Source organism: Prosopis cineraria, unplaced genomic scaffold (genome assembly GCF_029017545.1).
Source record: "Prosopis cineraria cultivar Desert tree isolate PC_DT_omini unplaced genomic scaffold, ASM2901754v1 PC10, whole genome shotgun sequence".
NCBI classification, from domain to species: domain Eukaryota; kingdom Viridiplantae; phylum Streptophyta; class Magnoliopsida; order Fabales; family Fabaceae; genus Prosopis; species Prosopis cineraria.
Window position 1 is genome coordinate 17641193 of NW_026555341.1, and position 22209 is coordinate 17663401.

Here is a 22209-nt window from a genome sequence, read left to right on the forward strand (position 1 = left end):
AGTACAGGCTGTAATCAGATCGCTCCCACAGAGCTAGGAGCATATGAAAGTTAACCTAACCTACAATGAAAACATTGTTAACTTTAGTGATGTGGCTAAACACTTGGAGTTAGAGGCTGAATGTCTGGAGGCTTACAAATCATCTGGACAGACTTACCTTGTCAAGGAAGGTGATCTATCAAATTCTAAGCCCAAGAGAGGCAAGAAACAACATAAGAAGGGTAATAAGAGTGGCCCTAAAGTAAAGAAGGACAAACAACCTTTCAAGAAAAAGGGCAAGAAGAGTAGCAAAAAGAGAATTAACCTTAAAAAAGTCAAATGTTTCGCCTATCAAAAGACAGGCCATTTTGCAAAGGACTATCTTAAATAAAGTAGACGTGATTAGATACTTGTGAATTATGTGAATTCATATTTTTTTTATGTTTCCAATAATGTTTTTCTAACAAAAACTATTTCCTCTTCTTGGATTGTATACTCAGGCTCCATAGACCATGTAAGCAAGGATCGTGGATCCTTCGTAGAGTATCGTCGGTTGATGAATCAAAGCAAGTGGCTTTACGTTGGCAACAACGCGAAGATCGAGGTAAAAGGCATTGGAACTTGCAAGTTGATCTTGCGAGGTGGAAAAACCTTAATTCTCCACGATGTTTTACATGCACCGGACATCTGACGAAACTTAATTTCAATTGTTTACCTTTTAGAATTTAGGTTTGTAATTAATTTTTATAACAAGATTATTGACATTATGTACAATTCAACTTTTTATGGTTGTGCTTTTCTTTCAAAAAGGTTCTTTATAATGAATATTGTTGACCAAGTTCATTTTCATGATTGCTTTACCACCTCTTCTAATAATGTTGATATGAATATCTGACATGCTAGACTAGGGCATATTAATCAAAATAGAATGATTAAGCTAGCTAAAGAAGGAATGCTAGGTCCAATTACAAACATGAAAATGTCCTTATGTGAAAATTCTCTAGCTAGTAAAGCAACGAGAAAACCTTTTGGTAAAGGTGTTAGGGCTAAAAATTCATTACAATTAATCCATTCTGATATATGTGATCTTATGAGTATAAGGGAAAAACATGGAGCTTGGTATTTTATTACCTTTATCGATGATTTTTCATGTTTTGGTCATGTCTATTTGATATCACAAAAGTCTGAAGCTCTTGAGTGCTTTAGACGATACACTAATGAGGTTGAAAATCAAATGAACAATAAAATTAAAGCATTACGAACTGACTGAGGACGTGAATACTCATCTGATCAATTTAAAGAATTCTGTGAAGAAAAAGGAATAATTAGACAACTAACTCCTGACACTTTGCAACAGAATGGAGTTGCTGAAAGAAGAAATAGGACTCTTCTAGACATGGTTAGGTCAATGATGGCACAAGCAAATCTTTCAATCTCGTATTGGGGTGACACTTTACTGACTGCAGCCTTCATACTTAATCATGTGCCCTCAAAATCAGTTACTTCCACACCCTATGAGTTATAGATAAAACATAAATCGGATTTAAATATCTTAAGACCATGGGGGTTAGCTGCATATGTCCATAATGATTTCCATAAATATGGAAAATTAGGTCTAAGAGAAAAGAAATGTATCTTTATAAGATACTTTGACCAATTAAAGGGTTATGTTTTCATTGGTGAAAATGATGATAGAACTGTAACTGAATTTGAATCTAGGAATGTCACATTTTTAGAAAATGAGTTTCCTAGCAGGGGAGAAATTGATCGAACTATATCTCTTTACAAGACACGAGAGCAACATAATATAGAACATATAGACAGGCCTGAATCATCATAAAATGCTGATTTAAGTGAGAGATTTAAAAGGTGTTCAAGAAGACCTAAAAAGAATCAAAATCCACAAGAGACCCCACTTCGAAAAAGCAATAGAGAAAGTGTGTCAAAAAGACGCTTTCAAATTGAGGGTGAAGCATTAGTGGTAACTCCTCTAGATGATGATGAGCCACATTTTGTAAATGAAGCTTTATCAAGACCTGCTAAGAATAAGTGGAAGAAAGCAATGGATGAAGAAATGGATTCTACAAGGACTAACAAAGTATGAAAATTAGTTGATTTACCACATGGTCGAAAGGCTATTGGGAACAAGTGGGTTCTCAAAATCAAAAGAAAAGTGAATGGATCAATTGATAAATACAAGGCTCACTTAGTAGCAAAAGGGTATACACAACAAGAGGGAATAGATTATGAGGATATATTTTTTCCTGTTATATGCTTCAATTCTATCAGACTGATTCTGGCAATAGTAAATAGTGTAGACTTAGAGTTGCATTAGATAGATGTAAAGACTGCTTTTCTAAATGGTGATTTGGATGAAGAAATTTATATGGTTTTATTGAAAAAGGAAAAGAAGATAAAGTATGTAAATTAAATAGATCAATTTATGGACTAAAACAATCATCCAGACAGTGGTATTTGAGGTTTCACAAAGCAATAACCTTATATGACATCCAAATGATTGAGGAAGACCACTGCGTTTACATCAAGAGGTTTAACAGGAACTTTATAATATTATCTCTTTATGTGAATGATATTTTACTAGCCAGAAATAGTCTGGATTCGATAATTGCTATTAAAGAATAGCTTTCGTCAAATTTTGAAATGAAAGACATGGGTGAAGCAGAATATATTCTTGGAGTTAAAATCTAAAGAAATCGCTCTAAGAAGCTTCTTTTTCTATCACAAGAGAATTATATAAGGAAAATTCTTGAGCATTTTAATATGAAAGATTGTAAACCTATGGATACCCCAGTAGCTTCAGGTGTGAAGCTTAGTCCTGATATGAGTCCTAAAATTGAGATAGCCAAAAGAAAAATGGAAAGAGTTTCGTATGCCAGTGCAGTCAGAAGTTTGATGTATGCAATGATGTGTACAAGACCAGATATCTGTTATGCCGTAAGACTTGTGAGTCACTACTAATCCAACCCTGGAGAAGGACATTGGAAGGCTGTAAAGAGGATCTTAAGATACTTAAAAGGTACTGTTGACTATGTACTATGTTATCAAGGGCATCTACGCCTGACAGGATACTCTGACATAGATTTAGGCGGAGATGAAGATGAATGAAGATTAACTTTAGGCTACAATTTCTTGCTAAACAATGGGGACATTTGTTAGAGTAGCAAGAAGCAGACATGCATTGCCCTATATTCTATGGAAGCTAAGTTTGTAGCATGTACTACAGCAGTACAAGAGGCTATATGGCTTAAGAGATTTATAGAACATCTTGGGTTTAGAAATGAAAGTACAAATCCAGTATTAATTCATTGTGACAACACTGCAGCCATAGCCTATACCAAAGATCCTAAATATCATAGCAAAACCAAACACATAGACATTAAGTATAATTTTGTAAGGGATTATATAGCGCAAAAGGTTATCACTGTTTAATACATTTCCACGAAATGTATGATAGCAGATCCCCTAACAAAACCCATAGCCAATGAGATATTTGAGAAACATGTAAAGGCACTTGGCATGGCTAGATTGACTTGATGTAATATATTGGTTATATTAATGAGATTTTTCATTACTTCCATATGTGTACAATTGAGAATATATAATGTCTAGTATGTCGTACAGGTTGATAAGGTTGACTCTCTCACACGAGCAACTACCTTTGATATTGAAATCAAAGATGAGACAATAGTGTTCACCAACAAGGCAACAAAAAATGTTTGTATGGTAGAAAAGAAACACAAATCATATGTCACTTCGATTAAAGAGCAAGTTGAGATGAGATCTGAAAGCATACTTGGATCGAGCCATGGATCCCCATATCCATGATACTTGTAGCTAAACAACAAATTCTTCTAAATTGACATCATGTGAGATCAATAGAAAAGAAGAATTTAGGTTTAGGTACAATGAATATCTAAACTTATGTTTGTATAGTTCTAATAATAAATGAAAATGACGTATGCTCTTACAAGCAAGAGTAACACCATAACATGTGTTTTATACCACATGTACTTAAGAATCGCAATGGGAAGCAAGTGAATAAATCCCTATTTCATTGCTGTGTGAGTCCCAGAAAGGAAAAATCCTTTCATTGATGTCCTTTGACTTTGACATTATCATGGAGATATGTTACAGTGTTTGCTACTTTAACATATACCTTATGGTCATGATTGATGCGACCTAAAGGTTTCACGTTAGGAAATCGACTGTTTCCTATCAAAGTCGTATATAGGCAAAAGGAAGATTATCTTAAATATACACATCTATGCTCGTATTCAAGACATGTCTTTTATGAAATAATTTGTGAATTCATAAGTGTGGATACTACGCATATAAGAGAAATTATCTGAGTCTTAGACTGACTTAAGAGGGATCAGATTAGTCATAATGAGAAAAAGTGTATATTGATAAACCTAGGACATTAAGGCACGAATTTAATCAAGAATAAATTCAACTTTAAATTTATTTGTGCTGGTCCTTAATAGGATTTCCTAGTACAAACAACTGAAATAAAGATGTCAAGCCTATGTGGTCACAGCAAAGCACCTAGTATGAAGAGAGGAAAGAGAAAGAGATAAGACTGACATTATCTTCTCCACCAAGTGTGAGTGGGAGATGTTGGGTTATCCACCCTTGGTGGATCAGGCCCATATAAAAGCCTAAATTGGGGAATAGGGCTCTTATGACAATTATGAAAAATGTTTGGGTTCAAAATACGATTTACTCAGGGCCTTAAAATGTAATATTCTCCAACCTTTGAATTTGAATCATGAACGGTTAGAGAAACTGCTGCACGTTCCTATAAGAGGTAGTTATGGGTATGGTTTCAGTCAGTTTATTTTGTTCTCTGCATGAAGAAAGAAACTGAACACACTCATTTTTTAGTTGACTCATTTTCTCCTTACAACTCATTCTCTCAGAGAGTGCATTTGCTATATATCCGAATGAAGTTCGACCGGTGTAACTTTGTTCCCACATATGTACGTGTGAATTAACAACTCAAGGTATGTTTTTTCTCCTCAATTTCTTTTATCTCTTTTCCTGCCAAACCTTCTTTCTCGTCATTTTATGATGCCTTCATTGAATTACTCAATTAAGCCATTATACATCAACCTTGTTTAATCTTGTAAAAGAAATTGAGGAGGAAAAATATACCTTAAGTAATTAATTCACACGTATGTATGCAGGAACAAAGTTGCACCGATCAAATTTTATTTGGATACACAGCAAACACACTCTCTGAGAGAATGAGTTGTAAGGAGAAAATAAGTTGACTGGAAAATGAGAACATTCAATTTCTTTCTTCACATAGAGAATAAAATGAATCGACTGAAACTACACTCATAACCACCTCTTATAGGAACGTGCAGCAATTTCTTTAATCGCTCATGATTCAAATTCAAAGGTTAGAGAATATTATATTTTAAGGCCCTGACTAAATCGCATTTTGAATCCAAACATTTTTCATAATTGTCACAAGAGCCCCATTCCCTAATTTAGACTTTTATATGGGCCTAATCCAGTAAGGGTGGATAACCCAACATCTCCTACTCACACTTGGTGGAGAAGATAATTTCAGTCTTATCTCTTTCTCTTTCCTCTCTTCATACTAGGTGCTTTGCCGTGACCACATAGGCTTGACGTCTTCGTTTCAGTTGTTTGTACTAGGAAATCCTATTAAGGACCAGCACAAATAAATTTAAAGTTGAATTTATTCTTGATTAAATTTGTGCCTTAATGTCCTAGATTTATTAATATACACTTTTTCTCATTATGACTAATCTAATCCCTTTTAAGTTAATCCAAGACTCAGATAATTTCTCTTATATGCGTAGTATCCATACTTATGAATTCACAAATTATTTCATAAAGGACATGTCTTGAATATGAACATAGATGTGTATATTTAAGATAATCTTCCTTTCGCCCATATATGACTTTGATAGGAAACAGTTGCTTTCCTAACATGAAACTTTTAGGTCGCATCAATCATGACCATAGGGTGTATGTTAAAGTAGTAGACACTGTAACATATCTCCATGATAATGTCAAAGTCAAAGGACATCAATGAAAGGATTTTTACTTTCTGGGACTCACATAGCAATGAAGCAGAGATTTATTCACTTGCTTCCCATTGCGATTCTTAAGCATATGTGGTATGAAACACATGTTATGGTGTTACTCTTGCTTGTAAGAGCGTAAGTCATTTTCATTTATTATTAGCACCATACAAACATAAGTTTAGATATTCATTGTACCTAAATCCAAATTCTTCTTTTCTATTGATCTCACATGATATCAATTTAGAAGAATTCATTATTGCTCTGTGAAACCTCAAATACCATTATCTAGATGATTGTTTTAGTCCATAAATTGATCTATTTAATTTACATACTTTATCTTCTTTTCCTTTTTCAATAAAACCTAATGGCTATTGCATATAAATTTCTTCATCCAGATCATCGTTTAGAAAAGCAGTCTTTACATCCATCTGGTGCAACTCTAAGTCTAGACTATTTACTATTGCCTGAACTAGTCTGATAGAATTGAAGGGTACAACAGGAGAAAATGTATCCTCATAATCTATTCCCTTTTGTTGTATATATCCTTTTGCTATTAAGCGAGCCTTATATTTATCAATTGATTCATTCACTTTTTTTTAATTTTGAGAACCCACTTGTTCCCAATAGCCTTTGAGCCACGTGATAAATCAACTAATTTCCATACTTTGTTAGTCCTCATAGAACCATTTCTTCATCCATTGCTTTCTTCCATTTATCTGTAGCAGGTCCTGATAAAGCTTCATTTACAGAACATGGCTCATCATCATCTAGAGGAGTTACCACCAATGCTTCACCCTCAATTTGGAAGCGTCTTTTTGGCACACTTTCTCTATTGCTTTTTCAAAGTGGGATCACTTGTGGATTTTGATTCTTTTTAGGTCTTCTGGAAGACTTTTTAAAGCTCCTACTTAAATCAGCATTTTACGATGATTCAGGCCTTTCTATATATTCTATATTATGTTGCTTTCATGTCTTGTAAAGAGATATAGTTCGATCAATTTCTCCCCTACTAGGAAACTCATTTTCTAAAAATGTGACATTTCTAGATTCAAATTTAGTTACAGTTCCATCATCATTTTCACCAATGAAAACATAACCCTTTGATTGCTCAGGGTATCTTATAAAGATATATTTCTTTTCTCTTAGACATAATTTTTCATATTTATGGGAATCATCATGGACATATGCAGCTGACCCCCATGGTCTTAAGATATTTAAATCCAATTTGTGTTTTGTCCATAGCTCATAGGGTGTGGAAGTAACTAATTTTGAGGGCACATCATTAAGTATGAAGGCTGTAGTCAGTAAAGCGTCACCCCAATATGAGATTGAAAGATTTGCTTGTGCCATCATTGACCTAACCATGTCTAGAAGAGTCTGATTTCTTCTTTCAGCAACTCCATTCTGTTACGGAGTGTCAGGAGCTAGTTGTTTAATTATTCCTTTTTCTTCACAGAGTTCTTTAAATTGATCAGACAAGTATTCATGTCCTCAGTCAGTTTATAAGCTTTAATTTTATTGTCCATTTGATTTTCAACCTCATTAATGTATCGTCTAAAGCACTCAAGAGCTTCCGACTTTTGTGATATCAAATAGATATGACCAAAATGTGAAAAACCATCGATAAAGGTAATAAAATACCAAGCTCCGTGTTTTGCCCTTATACTCATAGGACCATATATATCAGAATGGATTTTCAGCCCTAATACCTTTACCAAAAGGTTTTCTCGTTGCTTTACCAGCTAGACAATTTTCACATAAGGACATTTCCATGTTTGTAATTGGACCTAGTATTCCTTCTTTAGCTAGTTTAATCATTCTATTTTGATTAATATGCCCTAGTCTAGCATGCCAGATATTCATATCAACATTATTGGAAGAGGTGGTAAAGCAATCATGAAAATAAACTTGGTCAACAATATCCATTATAAAGAACCTTTTTGAAAGAAAAGCACAACCATAAAAAGTTAAATTGTACATAATGTCGACAATGTTGTCATGAAAATTAATTACAAACCCAAATTCTAAAAGGCAAGCAATTGAAATTAAGTTTCGTCGGATGTCCGGTACATGTAAAACATCATGGAGAATTAAGGTTTTTCCACCTCGCAAGATTAACTTGCAAGTTCATATGCCTTTTACCTCGATCCTTGCATTGTTGCCAACGTAAAGCCACTTGCTTTGATTCGACAACCGATGGTACTCTACGAAGGATCCACGATCCTTGCTTTCCAAGAAGAGGAAACAGTTTCGGTTAGAAAATCATTATTGAAAACATAAGAAAAAAATGTGAATTCACAAAATTCACAAGTACCTGATCATGTCTACTTTGCTTAGGACAGTCCTTTGCAAAATGGCCCATCTTTTGACAGGCGAAACATTTGACCTTTTTAAGGTTAATTCTCTTTTTGTTGCTCTTCTTACCCTTTTTCTTGAAAGGTTGTTTGTCCTTCTTTACTCTTGGGCCACTCTTATTACCCTTCTTATGTTGTTTCTTGCCTCTCTTGGGCTTAGAATTTAAAGGACCACCTTCCTCGACAAGGTAAGTTTGTCCAGATGACTTCTAAGCCTCTAGATGTTCAGCTTCTAGATCCAGGTATTTAGCTATATCGTTAAAGTTAACAATGTTTTCATTATAGGTTAGGTTAACTTTCATATGCTCCCAGCTATGCGAGAGCGATCTCATTATAGCCTGTACTTGCTGTTCATCAAAAAGATTGTGCCTGGCTTCTTTAAGTTCACAGATCATGTTGGCCATCTCTCTGAGGTGCTACCACATGGGAGTGTTCAGCTTTAGTTTATAAGTGTTGAATTTAATTGTAAGCCTTCTCAGTTTGGTAGTTAAGGTACCACCAAATTTTTCTTTTAAGGCAGCCCACATGGCTTGGGCAGTGGAGTGCTTCTCAAATTCACACATCAGATCATCCACCATAGCACTTAGAAGTGTTACTTGTGCAATGTTATTTTTTCATTTCCATGCCTCAAATACCTCTTGGTCTCTACTATGCTGAGCCAAGTTCCCTGCCTCAAGCTCTACTATGACTTTAGTCAATGGCTCAACAGCATCTTATTCTTCTAAAATATATGACACGTTACGGTGTCAGATATCTCAGTTATCCCCATTTAATTTATCACCCTTATTCAATTCAGTGATAATGCTTTTTGTTGCCATTCTTAGTTCTGAGACGAAACTATCTCACATTAATAGTTTTCTATATCAAACCAAGAATAAAATACTTATGAGAAATGTACAATGTCTTATATTTGTATTATTCTTTATTAGAGTGATAACAACTCTATTAGGTCAATGATCAGGAGGCTACGTTTGTATCTCCCATCACATTAATTTTAATAAAATCACTATGGTCTATAAAAAATTTTACAAATATTTTAATCATTACATATGGCTCATAAATGATTTATCACTTTAGAGCTCCCACTCAATTAAAGTATATATAAAGAAATTAAACATAAAATAACATGCTTAATATATTTCATAAGTCATCAAGGTCTTAATACAGCATAAAACAAATTCTTGGAAAAATAGAACAATGCTTAAGGCACAGACCTAAAAAGACAACTCTTAATTATGTCTTTATATTTTTATTATACTTTCATCCCCTTGATGGCTCTATTCCATAGAGGATTTCTAGAGTACGACTTGTTTCGCTTGTTATGTTGCACAAACTCCTTCCTAAGTTGTTTGAAAATTTCTCCTACAACCACAGCTTGTTCTTCTTTCGTTATAAAACTTGAATATGCTCTGACTATCGGAGAAATTTGATCTAATTTTTTTATTCTTTTAACTTCTCTTTTTGCTATATTTATGATCACTAAGAGTGTGAAAGGTTGTTCAACATCTTCATTTTCATTTTGAATATTCTCATCACCCTCTGATTCATGTTTTGGTCCCGATAGCATGTGCACCCCTTTAGGTCCTTTCGGCACATTTTCAAGATCAACATTGGGATCTTCTTCAAGATCAGAATCAGAATCCTCACTTTGAGGTTCATATTCCTCCTCCTCCTCTTCGAAAGGTTTCAGGTTAGAATCCTCACTAAAAGGCTCATAATCTATTTATTCAGATACTCAATATTGACAAAATAATTTTTTGAGTTATCAGTGCTGCTAGAAGCCTCTTGTTTTATATTTTCCTTGAAAAAAAAAATAAGAAAGAAGAAAAAAATTTCAATTTTTTTAAATTCATAAAAAAACTTGATAACTCAAAAATTAAATTCTTGTTATATCTTAAAAAATATGTAAATTATATATCAAAATGAAGATCTCAAATTTAGGAATTTTTTAAGATAAATTTTGTCCCAATATGATCCCACATGCGCTGGCACATGCCCCAAGAAGGCGCTGGATGAAGAAATTTCATTTTTTTTTTAAAATGCCATTCTCGAGGGAAGCGCGTGTTGTGCACACGCCACCTTATCTGCCTTAGGTGATGACACGCACCGGACCATCATTCCCCACGCACCACCAGCTTCATGGTGGGGTCAACCACGCACCTATGGAGTTATTTGGTGGGTCCCACGCGCCATGTGTCCTCTTAATATCTTTTTTTAATTAAATAAAAAATAAATATATATAATTTTTTTATTTTTTTTATTTTTTCGGGTTGATGAACCCAACCCGTAGACCCATTAACTTTTTTTTTGTTTTTGTTTTTTTTTGGGTTGGGCTTCCAAGCCCAAAACCTTTCCTCCTTTTTTTCATTTGGGGCTTCTGGGCTCGTAGCCCAAAAACCATTTTTCTTTCTTCGTTTTTTTTGACAACATGTCAAAATGACATGTCGTTTCTGTCATCGTTTTCCCCAACTAGGTCAACTTGACCCGGTTCCTCTGGCGAGTTGGGTCCGTTGGACCTAAAACTTTCGGAGGCCATATCTCCTCCGTTCGGTCTCCATTTTACGTATTCTTGGTGTCATTTTCTTCATTTTTTTTGAGCTCTACACGTTTATGCAATCCTTTTGTTTAAAAAACTCATTTTTTCAAACACCCATTATTTGGTTTGTTTTCAGTCATTATGTTTGTCACTGTTGATTGCATGCAAAATGTGTATAGCCATATATGAAACATTCATATTAACCAAGAAGCATATTAACACGTTCATTTTGATAGTAATAATCTTAAAGACAGACAAAGAAGATCAAAGCGTAAACACAATAAGAAAATAAAAAAAATGAACTTAGAGATTTGCATGTGTATTGTTAAGCAAATCATTATGAGTTCTTCAGACATAGGAAACACAGCCTAGGAAAGACGAAAGCTCTACCTTGAGTCGTTAATTCACACGTACGTATGCGGAAATAAAGTTACACCAGTCGAACTTCGTTCGGATACATAGCAAACACACTCTCTGAGAGAATGAGTTGTAAGGAGAAAATGAGTCGACTGAAAAACGAGAGCATTTGGTTTCTTGCTTCACGTAGAGAACAAAATGAATCGACTGAAATCGCACTCAAAACCACCTCTTATGGGAACGTGCAGTAGTTTCTCTAACCGCTCATGATTCAAATTCAAAGGTTGGAGAATATTACATTTTAAAGCCCTGAGTAAACCGTATTTTGAACCCAAACATTTTTCATAACTGTTACAAGAGCCCCGTTCCTCAATTTGGGCTTTTATATGGGCCTGATCCACTAAGGGTGGATAACCCAACAATCTTGTACACCCTCATTAATTAATTCATATGCACCACATTATGCTCACCACCAGTAGGTGTGGGAAAGATTTCAAGTATAGAGCTTATGGAGAATCATGGTTGGGCCGTTTAGGAATTTTCAATCTAATTCATATCCTTAAATCTCAATGCACTTATAAGGTGATACTTGTGGAACTAATCTCTTAGTTAGTGCTTCAACTTAAACAAAAACAAAATGAGATCTCTGCTGTTGGACCAACAAGTGGGGGGATGAATAGCAAAGTGACACTTTCATTTTCAAACTTTTGCAATTGTTTTGTTAGTTTCAACAGTTCGTTTATTTGTTTTCTTCGTATGCCTTGTCTAGGAAGCAAATCCAAATTGTATTTTCTTCCTCTGCTGTTTTTAGGGCGTTGGAACAATTAGAGTCGAAAACTTAGTTTAAATTATTATTTTTAGTCTTATTCATCTTGATGGTTTATAATTTATGATTATGTGAATTTGAGGTTGATGTGATGATTGTATGATGCAAACAATGATGATTGTTTGAGTATTGGTTTATTGTTGCTGCAATATTAACATTTTTTAAAAAAAGAAATAATTTTAATTTTAAGTTTCTTTTTTGTTATAAAAAGATTAGATTTGTTTTCTTTTAAGAAAAATTATTTCAATTATTGTTCATTTGTCTTTCTATTCAATATTCTTTTCCTTTCAAGTCTTTATTTATATGTATACATTATTCAATTAGATGATTATTCTTCACAATTATATACAGGAGCTATATATGAGATATATTATATAGGTGAGATGGTTATTCCTCACCATAAGTTATACATCATATGGTATAAAGGTGAGATAGTTATTCTTTACCATCATACATGGAAAGGATATATATATAATATATTATATGTGGGATGGTTGTTCTCCCACCAATTTTGGTGTGTTAATTGAAGAAATGTTTTGATTGTATATTTAATAACTATTGCACGATTGTCAATTTGGTTAATCAATAAAGATTGAAAAATTATTTTATCCTTCTCTAAAATTTGCAATTTGAATAATTGAACTTAATGACATTATTTTATTTTATTGTCCAATGAAAATCATTTGCGAAAAAACTCTTGTGCGCCTTGCTTCTCTGATGCTCATTTTGTTATTTATGCCCTCATTAAGTCAATGGTAGATTCACTCTTCTCCGATATTTTTTTTTCGAGATGATTAGTCAACTATTAAAGTTCTTTGTAAATAAATATCATTTCTAGACAGATGGAGTAAATTGCAAATATTTGGATAGTGTTATGGGATTATGTGATGTGGTGATTACTATGAGGGTCTTGGAGTTAACATGTGATATTGATTATGGAAGAGTGGTGATTGCATATAAAATTGTTTTGTGTAATGCGTTATTCCATTTCGAGGATTGAATTTGTTATGAACGGTGAAAGGTTGAATAAGGAAAACTTTGTGTCTTATTAAGATATTTTTTGTAAGAGGTATAACTTCAAATTAACTATCTTATAAGAAAATCTTAATTAAAATTTTTTATCTGTTCATCAAAATAATACTACAGTTAGAGAGCTCTTACTGAATGACAAAATATTTATGAAGAGGGTTTGGAGAATGTGAGTCATTTTGAATGGTTAAATGATCTAAAAATTATAACCTTACCTAAAAAAATGAACGCTGCTGGAGACGCACACAAAAATGAGAGTAGGGGTATGGTTTATATTTAAAAAGAACAGTCATTTATTCTGCTACTGCTGTTGTTGTTGTTGTTATTAATTTATTTTTTAATAGTCAAGGGAACAAATTCGATGCCATTTTCGGTGGCAGCCAAAGTGGACTTTGTCCCCTTCCTTTTTAAAAAAAATATAATTACACACACATATACACACAGAGATATATATATCTAAGCGAGCAAAATAGGCTTAATTTAATCCATAATTAAATACCTAAATATGTTATTAATCTGAAAAACAATTTTCATTTCTTAATTTAAATATCAAAATAATATGAATTCTAAATTTTAAATTCTCAACAAAAACTCAAATTTCATAATTTATTTATTATTTAAAGATTAGGATGTTATAATTGATATCATGTCAATCTTCATTTGAAGATGTAAGAAAAATATAGCAACTTGTAACACTGAAAATAAAATAGAAAGAGCTATACTAACATTCGAGCAAAATGTAATAACCATTAACCAACCAAAAGTAGTGTTTTCCCTGACTCAAACAAAATGTGGATCTTTATCATTTGATTAAAACGAAAAAAACAAAACAAAACAAAATAAAAGAAAAAAAATTCTCCGCCTCATCATCATAAAATTCAAAACATGGAATACTCATAATACTCCTATTATTATTATATTGTTAATTAATTACAAATTACCATATATTTTTTTAAAATAATTCTTGTAAACTAAAATCTCATGTAAAACCCATAAAAAATAGGTGTGGGAATATTTGTGAATATAAGATTGGTAATAAAAAATAATATAATATACCCAATATTTTTGGTAAGGGTAGGAACTCTACTTATCATTTATTACTTGTATTTTGAATATGTATAAGAAAATTAATTGTATTATAAATTATAAATTTAAATAATAAATCATAAAATAGAATGGTTTATTGCAATGAAATTACTAACTTAAATTATAAATTATAAAAAAATATATGTATAATTTGATGAATAATTTTTATTATTTCAAATTTTAATCCACATGAAAAAAATTCTATATAAAATACTTTTAAATTTTATTTTTAAAATGAGCAAGATAACAAATTATAAAATAAAATAAACTTATAAGGAATAAATATTGGCTTTTCTTTTTTCTTTTTAAACAAATTGCATGTTAAAAGATTATGCGTGGTTAATAGTAAAAATGATAGGCAAAAGACTTATAATAAGTTAATTGTATTTTATATATATATATAAAAGATAATATTACAATAATTTTTTAATTTTACTTTTAATAATATCATAATTAACATATATGGTCAAAACTTTAACATATATATATATATATATATATATATATAAATGGTCAAAATAAATTATTATTTGAATTTTAATTTATGTAAATTAACAAAATATATTAAATTAAGTACACAAAAAATAAATTACTTTTTATTTTTATACTTTAAATACTTTTATCTCTTAAATTGTTTCCGATCATCTACTATTAATTAGGTAATTTATACAAGATATATTTTTTATTGCTTGTATTTTGTATAGGTATAAAATAATAAATTGTACAATAAAATATAAAGTTAAATAACAAACTATAAGATAGGATATTTTATTTTTTAAAATTTTAATTTATATGAGAATAACATATATATAATAAATTATTTTTATATTTTTAATATACATACGTAATAAAATTTTGTATGTAATTGTTTAGGATGTAAATATTTTGAAATTGATATCTATAAATTTCTGTGGATTTTTCCTTTTTAAGAAGGAAAGAATTTTTTTTATACTTTGTAAAAAATAATAAAATGAAAAAAAATTCAATAAAATTTACAAATATCAACTTTAAAGAATTTAAATTAAATTTTTTAATATACAGAGAATGTTATTTATATTTTCAATATGTACATAAGAAAAAAATTAAAAATATAAAGAGTTATTTAAATTTTAATTTATATGCAATAATACATAAGTTTGAAATTTTAACTTATGCTCCGTCCATTGGGTTGAATGTTCAAGAATATCAAGCATTTTTAGTATTTTAAAATATAAATATTATATTTTTTTAAAAGTACCTTTATTAAATAATCACTTTATATTTATTTTAAAGTGAAACACTTATTAGATATGGATAAATATTATAGTATTAGTTTAAAAATAAGTAACTACTTTATTAAAAATGAGATTTGGTTAGAAATACCTTATATTTTTTAACAGAAGGAATACAATATAATTTTATTTCAGAATAACAAAATATAAAGTAAAATATATTTTTATTTAAATTTTAATTTATATGAGAAAACACATCATAGGATATATAACAAATTTATTTATTATATTTTTTATATATGCAGGAGTAACAAATTATAAAATAGGATACAAAATTAAAACAAATTATTGCGGGTATTCTAAATATGCATGAGATAACAAATTTATTATTAATATATACAACTATACCACAACTTTAAATTTAATCCTGAGGTTGATGAATTTATTTTTCATTGCACAACTCCTGATCATAAACTTTTTTTAATAATTGTTTTTATCATTATAGACAAATATATGATTAAGAAATAGTACTATAATATTGGTTATTATACTTGCTTAATTTAAAATCATTATTCTTATTTATTTTTACTTTTGGATATAAATATGATTTATAAATACTATTTTGACATAAATTATAATGTGTGATTCATTATGATACATGTTTTATTTTCCTCATGATGCATTGACCAACAAATTCTTAAAGAAAATAAGTTAATTTTATTTTGCATGGTATGCTTAGAACTTTAGACAGAGCAAATACAAATTGAATAATATTTTTTGGAGAATAAATTTTCCTTTTCAATTAATTATGAGATAGAATTTAACAGAAAATTTATTCTTTAACATAATTTCAGAGTTTCCCCTCACATCAATTGAAGGAAGAGTACAAATGTAGGTGTTGCATTCTTAAATCTATTATGGAAGTAACATATTTTAAAATAGAAATAAATTATTATTTATATCTTTAATATATTTGAGTAAAACAAAATTTAAAGTAGAATAAATTTTTATTTAAACTTAAATTTGAATAAAGTAACATATCACAAAAAAACAACAATAAATTATTTTAAAATTGTTTATTTTTTATTTTATGCTTACCCTTCAATGATAAAAGATCCTTACAAATATTCAAAAGAAAAAAATCTCAAACAAGTTTTTACAATACTCATAAACAAGTAAAAAAAAAAAATATATTCCCATGCATCGCATGAGTCAAAATCTAGTTACATGTGAAACTTGTGAAAATTAGAGAAATTAGATACATTAATGTCTTAAAAATAACATGACTTTCTATAAATTTTATATTTTACATTACATTATATATTGATTAATAATAATGACTTCTCAATTTTACTTACTGTTTTTAAAGACCAAAAAACACTTCCCATTTGGAAAATTATCCTTTTATTTTATTCTATTATACTCCATCCGTTCAAAAATGTAAAGTATTTTTAATCAAATCTTACCCCTCAATAAAGTAGTTACTTGTCTTTAAATTAACCCTATTTTTTCATATTTATCTCTATTTAATAAAGTGTTTCACTCAAAAAAATATAAAGTAATTTATCCAATAGGAGCATTTTTTTAAAAAAATAATGATTACACTTTTAAAGACTTAAAATGCCTTACATTTTGAACATCTAACTTCTTAAAAAATACTTTATATTTTTGAAATAAGAGAGTATATGATAATAAATGTTTTGGATGGATATAGTTACAATGAAAAAGAGTGATTGGACATCAACTTGCAATTACAATATATGTGAATCTTCTAACATTCTTTGACAAGAATTTGAACGAGTCTGCTCACCTTCATGCCCGTCCAGAGACACTCCAATAGGATCATCATTGGTCGCCTGATTTGTGTTGCTTCTGCAAATGCCGTAAGTTATTCAGAAATATTAGACTGTTGATGTACAGTAACGAAAGAATATGAAATAAGGATTATGTTATGCATGTGTTAACAATATTGAAGACAAGCAATAACAAGAACTAATGAAATAAACAATGTGCATTAACTATGGAAGAACGACATGCTCAATACAAATCAATCCTTAACTAAAGATAAACCAACCATTCCCAAACAACAAAAAGAAACAAATGATGGATTACACAATAAACTTCCCTACTTTCTAACTCAATGTGGTGCCATTTATATAAACTTTAAGGTCATCAACAAACCAAATGATTAACACCTATTAACTAACTAACAACAGCATCGCTGCTTCAAGAATGAAAAAAGTGAACCTTGATAAAGCACATTGGAATAAATATGACTTAAAAATGGATTCAGACTTAGACGCTCACCAGAAAGGTGGCTTGAGTTATAGCCCCTATAACCAAATACTCCTGGCCTGGAAATTGAGGTTTTGCTGTGGCATTGATAACCTGTTAACATGAACACACAATGCTCCATATTTGGACGTGAGTTTGGGTGACCTTGAGTGCACAGTAGACCCATTTCAATGCATTTCTTCACTTGCTCGATGACTGCCGAATTTGCTAAAGTAGGGTCCATGATCTCTGAGATCTTGCCTCCCTTAAAAAGCTTGTATGCCTGTTTTCCCAAAAACAAGAAAAGAAAATGGTTTTGATTGACCGTCCATCTTGAGTATATCCTTTGTTGATCACATTTGAGTGTTGAGAAAAATAATATTTACCCAGCTAAGCAAACCAATAGCATTGACCTCTGGTGGCGGCATAAATGAGTATCTTTTCCCACTTATCAGTTCCAACACCAAAACTCCAAAACTATAAACATCTGTTTTCACTGACACGCGAGTATGGTCTAAATATTCAGGAGCTATATATCCCCTGTACATGATTCACAGGCTCTCAGTATCAACATGATATACAGTGAAAATTTGAGTAGAAGGATTCTCTTTCATGACAATAAAAACAAGGGAAAATCGCATCTAAAAACCTATGACGAAAGTTATTTGCAGATAATGACCAATAACAAGCCACCATTCGAGAAAAAACAAATTTATATTCTTATTTTAACAACAATCCATTTTATATTGATTCTTGTATGCAAATAACTTTCTTTACAGGTCATTGAATTCAATTTTCCTTGAAAACAAAGACAAAGACAAAAATATATATATATATATATATAAAAATCAAATGCCGTGCATTTTGCTTTTCTCTCTAAATTTAAAAGCATACCAAGTGCCAACTATTCTAGTATAAACATGGGTTTGGTCTTCCTCAAATAGACGGCTAATGCCAAAGTCAGAAATTTTGGGCACCCATTTGTGATCAAGCAAGATATTGTGAGGCTTTATGTCACGATGAATGATGCAGTTTTGGGGGTTACCATGAAGATAACTCAAACCCCTTGCAATGCCCATGATTATGCCATAGGTCCGACTCCAATCAAGCTCCTCCTCTCTCCCATTGGGACCTGCAAAATTCATTACTCATAGATCAAAATATGACATGACATTGGTTACAAGGTGAGGGTGAGACATGTCAACACTTACCGAATAAAAGCTTGTCGAGACTCTTGTTGGGAACATACTCATAAACAAGTAAGAATTTGTTGTTATCGACACAATAACCAAACAATTTCACCACATTGAGGTGCTTCACGCTACTCAGCAACTCTACCTCCCTCATCAACGCTTCTTTATCTTGTTCTGACATATTTAATGACTTCTTTACTGCAATCTCTCTCCCATCATCCAACTTCCCCTGTTGCCAATAAAGGTTTGGTTTAAACATTATTAAAATATAAAATTTGTGAAATGTCTTTGAAGTAAAAAAAAAAAAAATGGAGACAATCGGCAAGACAGAACAACTACACGAATTTTAGAAAATATTTTTCATTGTTATAACTTAATGTTTTCACTTTTTCTGATAGGCGTTAGGTTTTCAAGTTCATTCCAAATTTCCATGAAAAATGATAAAATTGTTTAATGATCTAACCTTGTAGACGAGTCCAAAGCCTCCTTGACCCAGCACATTTTGAGAGGCAAATCCATTGGTAGCATCATATAAGGTTTCATAGGAGAACTTCTGACAATTGTGGGCACCTATTCTCTGCCTTAGACTTTCATCTTCTTGTTCCTCTGAAACAACTTCAAATACAAAGAATCCGTTACAGCCAAACACTTGGAAACCGGGGAATAAATTTACAGAAACAAGGAACTGTTATCTTGAGGAAGGAGATAAGAAATTCAGGCCTACCACGTCCATCTTGGACAGGAACACTGACCGAGTTCCTGGGCGAGTCTTCTTCCATTATCTGCTTTGAAGGACAACAAATTGCCAAATCCGGATAAAGTTCTGGTCGCAAGTCGACCACTTCTTTAACTCCATCCAGTTCTTCAACTCCATCAGACTGAAATGATCTCGCGTCAAAAGAAGAACAGGATGATGGAGTAAAGGATCTTGAGTTGTCAATTTTCAGTCCCATAAGACGCCGACTCCCTGTTAACATGGAAACAACACGAGCCATGCTCGGAAGATCATTCCCCTGTTAACATGGAACCAACGTGATCCATTCTGGGACGCGAGTCTGGAGCACATTGAACGCATAGTAAACCAATCATGATGCAATTTGTCACTTGCTCGGTCACTACCGACTCTGCTACAGTAGAGTCCAAGAATTCTAAGCCCCTGCTTTCCTTGTCAAGCTTGCATGTCTGATGCAAAAAGGAGAAGAAAACAAAAACAGAAATTAATTCAACCCTCTAAGTTTCATACATTCATATGTAATAACTTAATTAGAAATATTTGACCAAGACAGATTAATGATCCTCTTGTTTGGATTATTCAAGGATGATTACATATGGCAGTTGGGGCTAGGGGTCTCTAATAATATGCCTTTTTTTAATGTCCCTTATAATGTCCTGGCAGTTGAGTTTTGAAGAAAATAATATTTACCCAACCAAACAGCGGAAGCCACATTCCATTTTGAGGGTACAAACTTTTGCCACCAATGAGCTTCAGTAACAATACCCCAAAACTATATACGTCCGACTTTGTTGATCTTTGTCCGACTTGCCAATATTCTGGAGCCAAATGTCCGCTGTATATATTCGACAAGCTTTCAGCGTCTATACCAGATGAATACAAATTACCAGAACACTTGTATTGTATGGTTCAAAGATGGGAAACAAACCCGGACACTGTACAATTTTTCATCGTAATTGAGAATTTCATACTTCTAAGACAACACATACCAAGGAGGAGGATCTACACAGGTAGAGAAGCTAGTATTCAAGTTGCGGCCTCTGTTAATACCACAAATAATTGGCTTCAACTGGTGGTCAAGCAAGATATTTGCGGGATGCATGTCACCGTGGATGATGATGATGTCGCGATGAAGATAATTCAAACCATTTACAATGCCTTCGATTATTTCATACTTTTGAGTCCAGCTAAGTTGCTTTCTCCCACTAGGACCTGCAGGGTTAATCACAATATTTATATTCATATATACTAGTGATTCATCGTCCTTGATACAATGCATCCAAGGAATACGTGAAAGGAGTCACAGTCACTGGAAGTATTGGGGTTATTTTATACTCATATTTGAACATCTCTGCGATCATGCTGCAAAGAACTTACTGGACAAGAGCTGGTGAAGGCTGTTGGGAACGTACTGGTAAACGAGAATATATTCACCGCAATCGACGCAACAACCAAACAATTTCACCACATTGGGGTGATGCAAGCCACTCAACATCTCTGCCTCTCTCATGAATTCATCCCTCCCATCTTGCCACGTCTCCGACAACTTCTCTACCGCTACCTCTCTCCCATCCTTCAACTTTCCCTGTCAATATTATGTCTGCCGATCATAATCAAACAATTACCATTTTCTTCAGTGAGTTGGGCTGAGTGGTGAGAATGCGAAGAGCTTGCCGTAAGATTTTACCTTGTAGATGTCTCTGAAGGAGTCTTGACGCCTAGTTTGAGGATCAAAGTTGTTGGTCGCTGCAACCAGGGTTCCATAGGGAAAGATCTCACACCCCTTGGCAGCTAACCTCTGCAAGTTTTCATCTTTGGGTTCCTCGGAACATACACCACAAATATTTGGGTTCCTGGTTCCTTCCCTTAAAGTACCAGCTCTGGTCCAAATATTTCTGATTCCTTTCGGAAAATCGCCAGAAAAATTTCTCAACATGATGGCTTTGGTCTTTTGGAACTGAACAGGAGGAGCTCTGTTTTTTTCTTGGTGCGGAGAGGAGAGACCGTGTTCTCAGTATTCAATAATGATGAGCTTAAAGCTTTTTTTCAGTTGACACGGAAAAAACAATCAAATCAACCGGGGCGACTGATCCAACTCACAGTGACGCGGCAAGTGTGGATATGTATTAATCAGTTGAGGTCTAAACCCAGTTAAAAACTTAAAATTTAGAAGATGATAATTAAGAACCTTTTAAAAATATTAATATTAAAATTATAAAATTTTAAAATTTTAATTAAGAATTATGATTTTTAATTATAATAAAAAAATATAATTTATGAAGTGAAATTTACTATTACCACTTGAAATTTACTAATTCAACTTGAGAAAATTTATAACGTATATTATGAAAACATAAAATCTCATTTAAAAATTAATTATTTAACAAAAAGCACCACTTAAGAATTTATTAATTTGACTTGAAAAATTAATTTGTGAATTTTCACTTAAAAATTTGTAACGTATATTGTGAAAATATAAAACTTCACTTAAAAATCGATTGTTTAATAAAAAAATTAATTTGGACAAGTCACTTTTTATTAAACGATA

At 32.0% G+C, this 22209-nt stretch overlaps 1 protein-coding gene across 1 annotated transcript; it reads right to left on the bottom strand.

Moving 5' to 3' along the window:
* Positions 1–8625: 8625 nt before the first annotated feature.
* On the bottom strand, positions 8626–21670 carry LOC129322469 (uncharacterized). The gene is made up of 14 exons (XM_054968784.1): positions 21349–21670; positions 21039–21246; positions 20651–20873; positions 20352–20496; positions 19957–20110; positions 19653–19910; positions 19392–19543; positions 18947–19157; positions 18630–18867; positions 18122–18275; positions 17769–18018; positions 17238–17333; positions 9897–10135; positions 8626–8832 (listed from the first exon to the last, which is right to left on the bottom strand). The coding sequence occupies exons 1-14, from the start codon at positions 21595–21597 to the stop codon at positions 8626–8628; spliced, it is 2784 nt and encodes a 927-aa protein (XP_054824759.1). The 5' UTR covers positions 21598–21670.
* Between the last annotated feature and the right edge of the window lie 539 nt (positions 21671–22209).

Coding starts and splice junctions, on each gene's coding strand:
- LOC129322469 (XM_054968784.1), bottom strand. CDS start 21,597: ATGTTGAGAAATTTTTCTGGCGATTTTCCGAAAGGAATCAGAAATATT. Junction 20,111..20,351: donor GGCTTCCGCTGTTTGGTTGG/GTAAATATTATT, acceptor TTTTTGCATCAG/ACATGCAAGCTTGACAAGGA. Junction 19,544..19,652: donor TCCTGTCCAAGATGGACGTG/GTAGGCCTGAAT, acceptor TTGTATTTGAAG/TTGTTTCAGAGGAACAAGAA.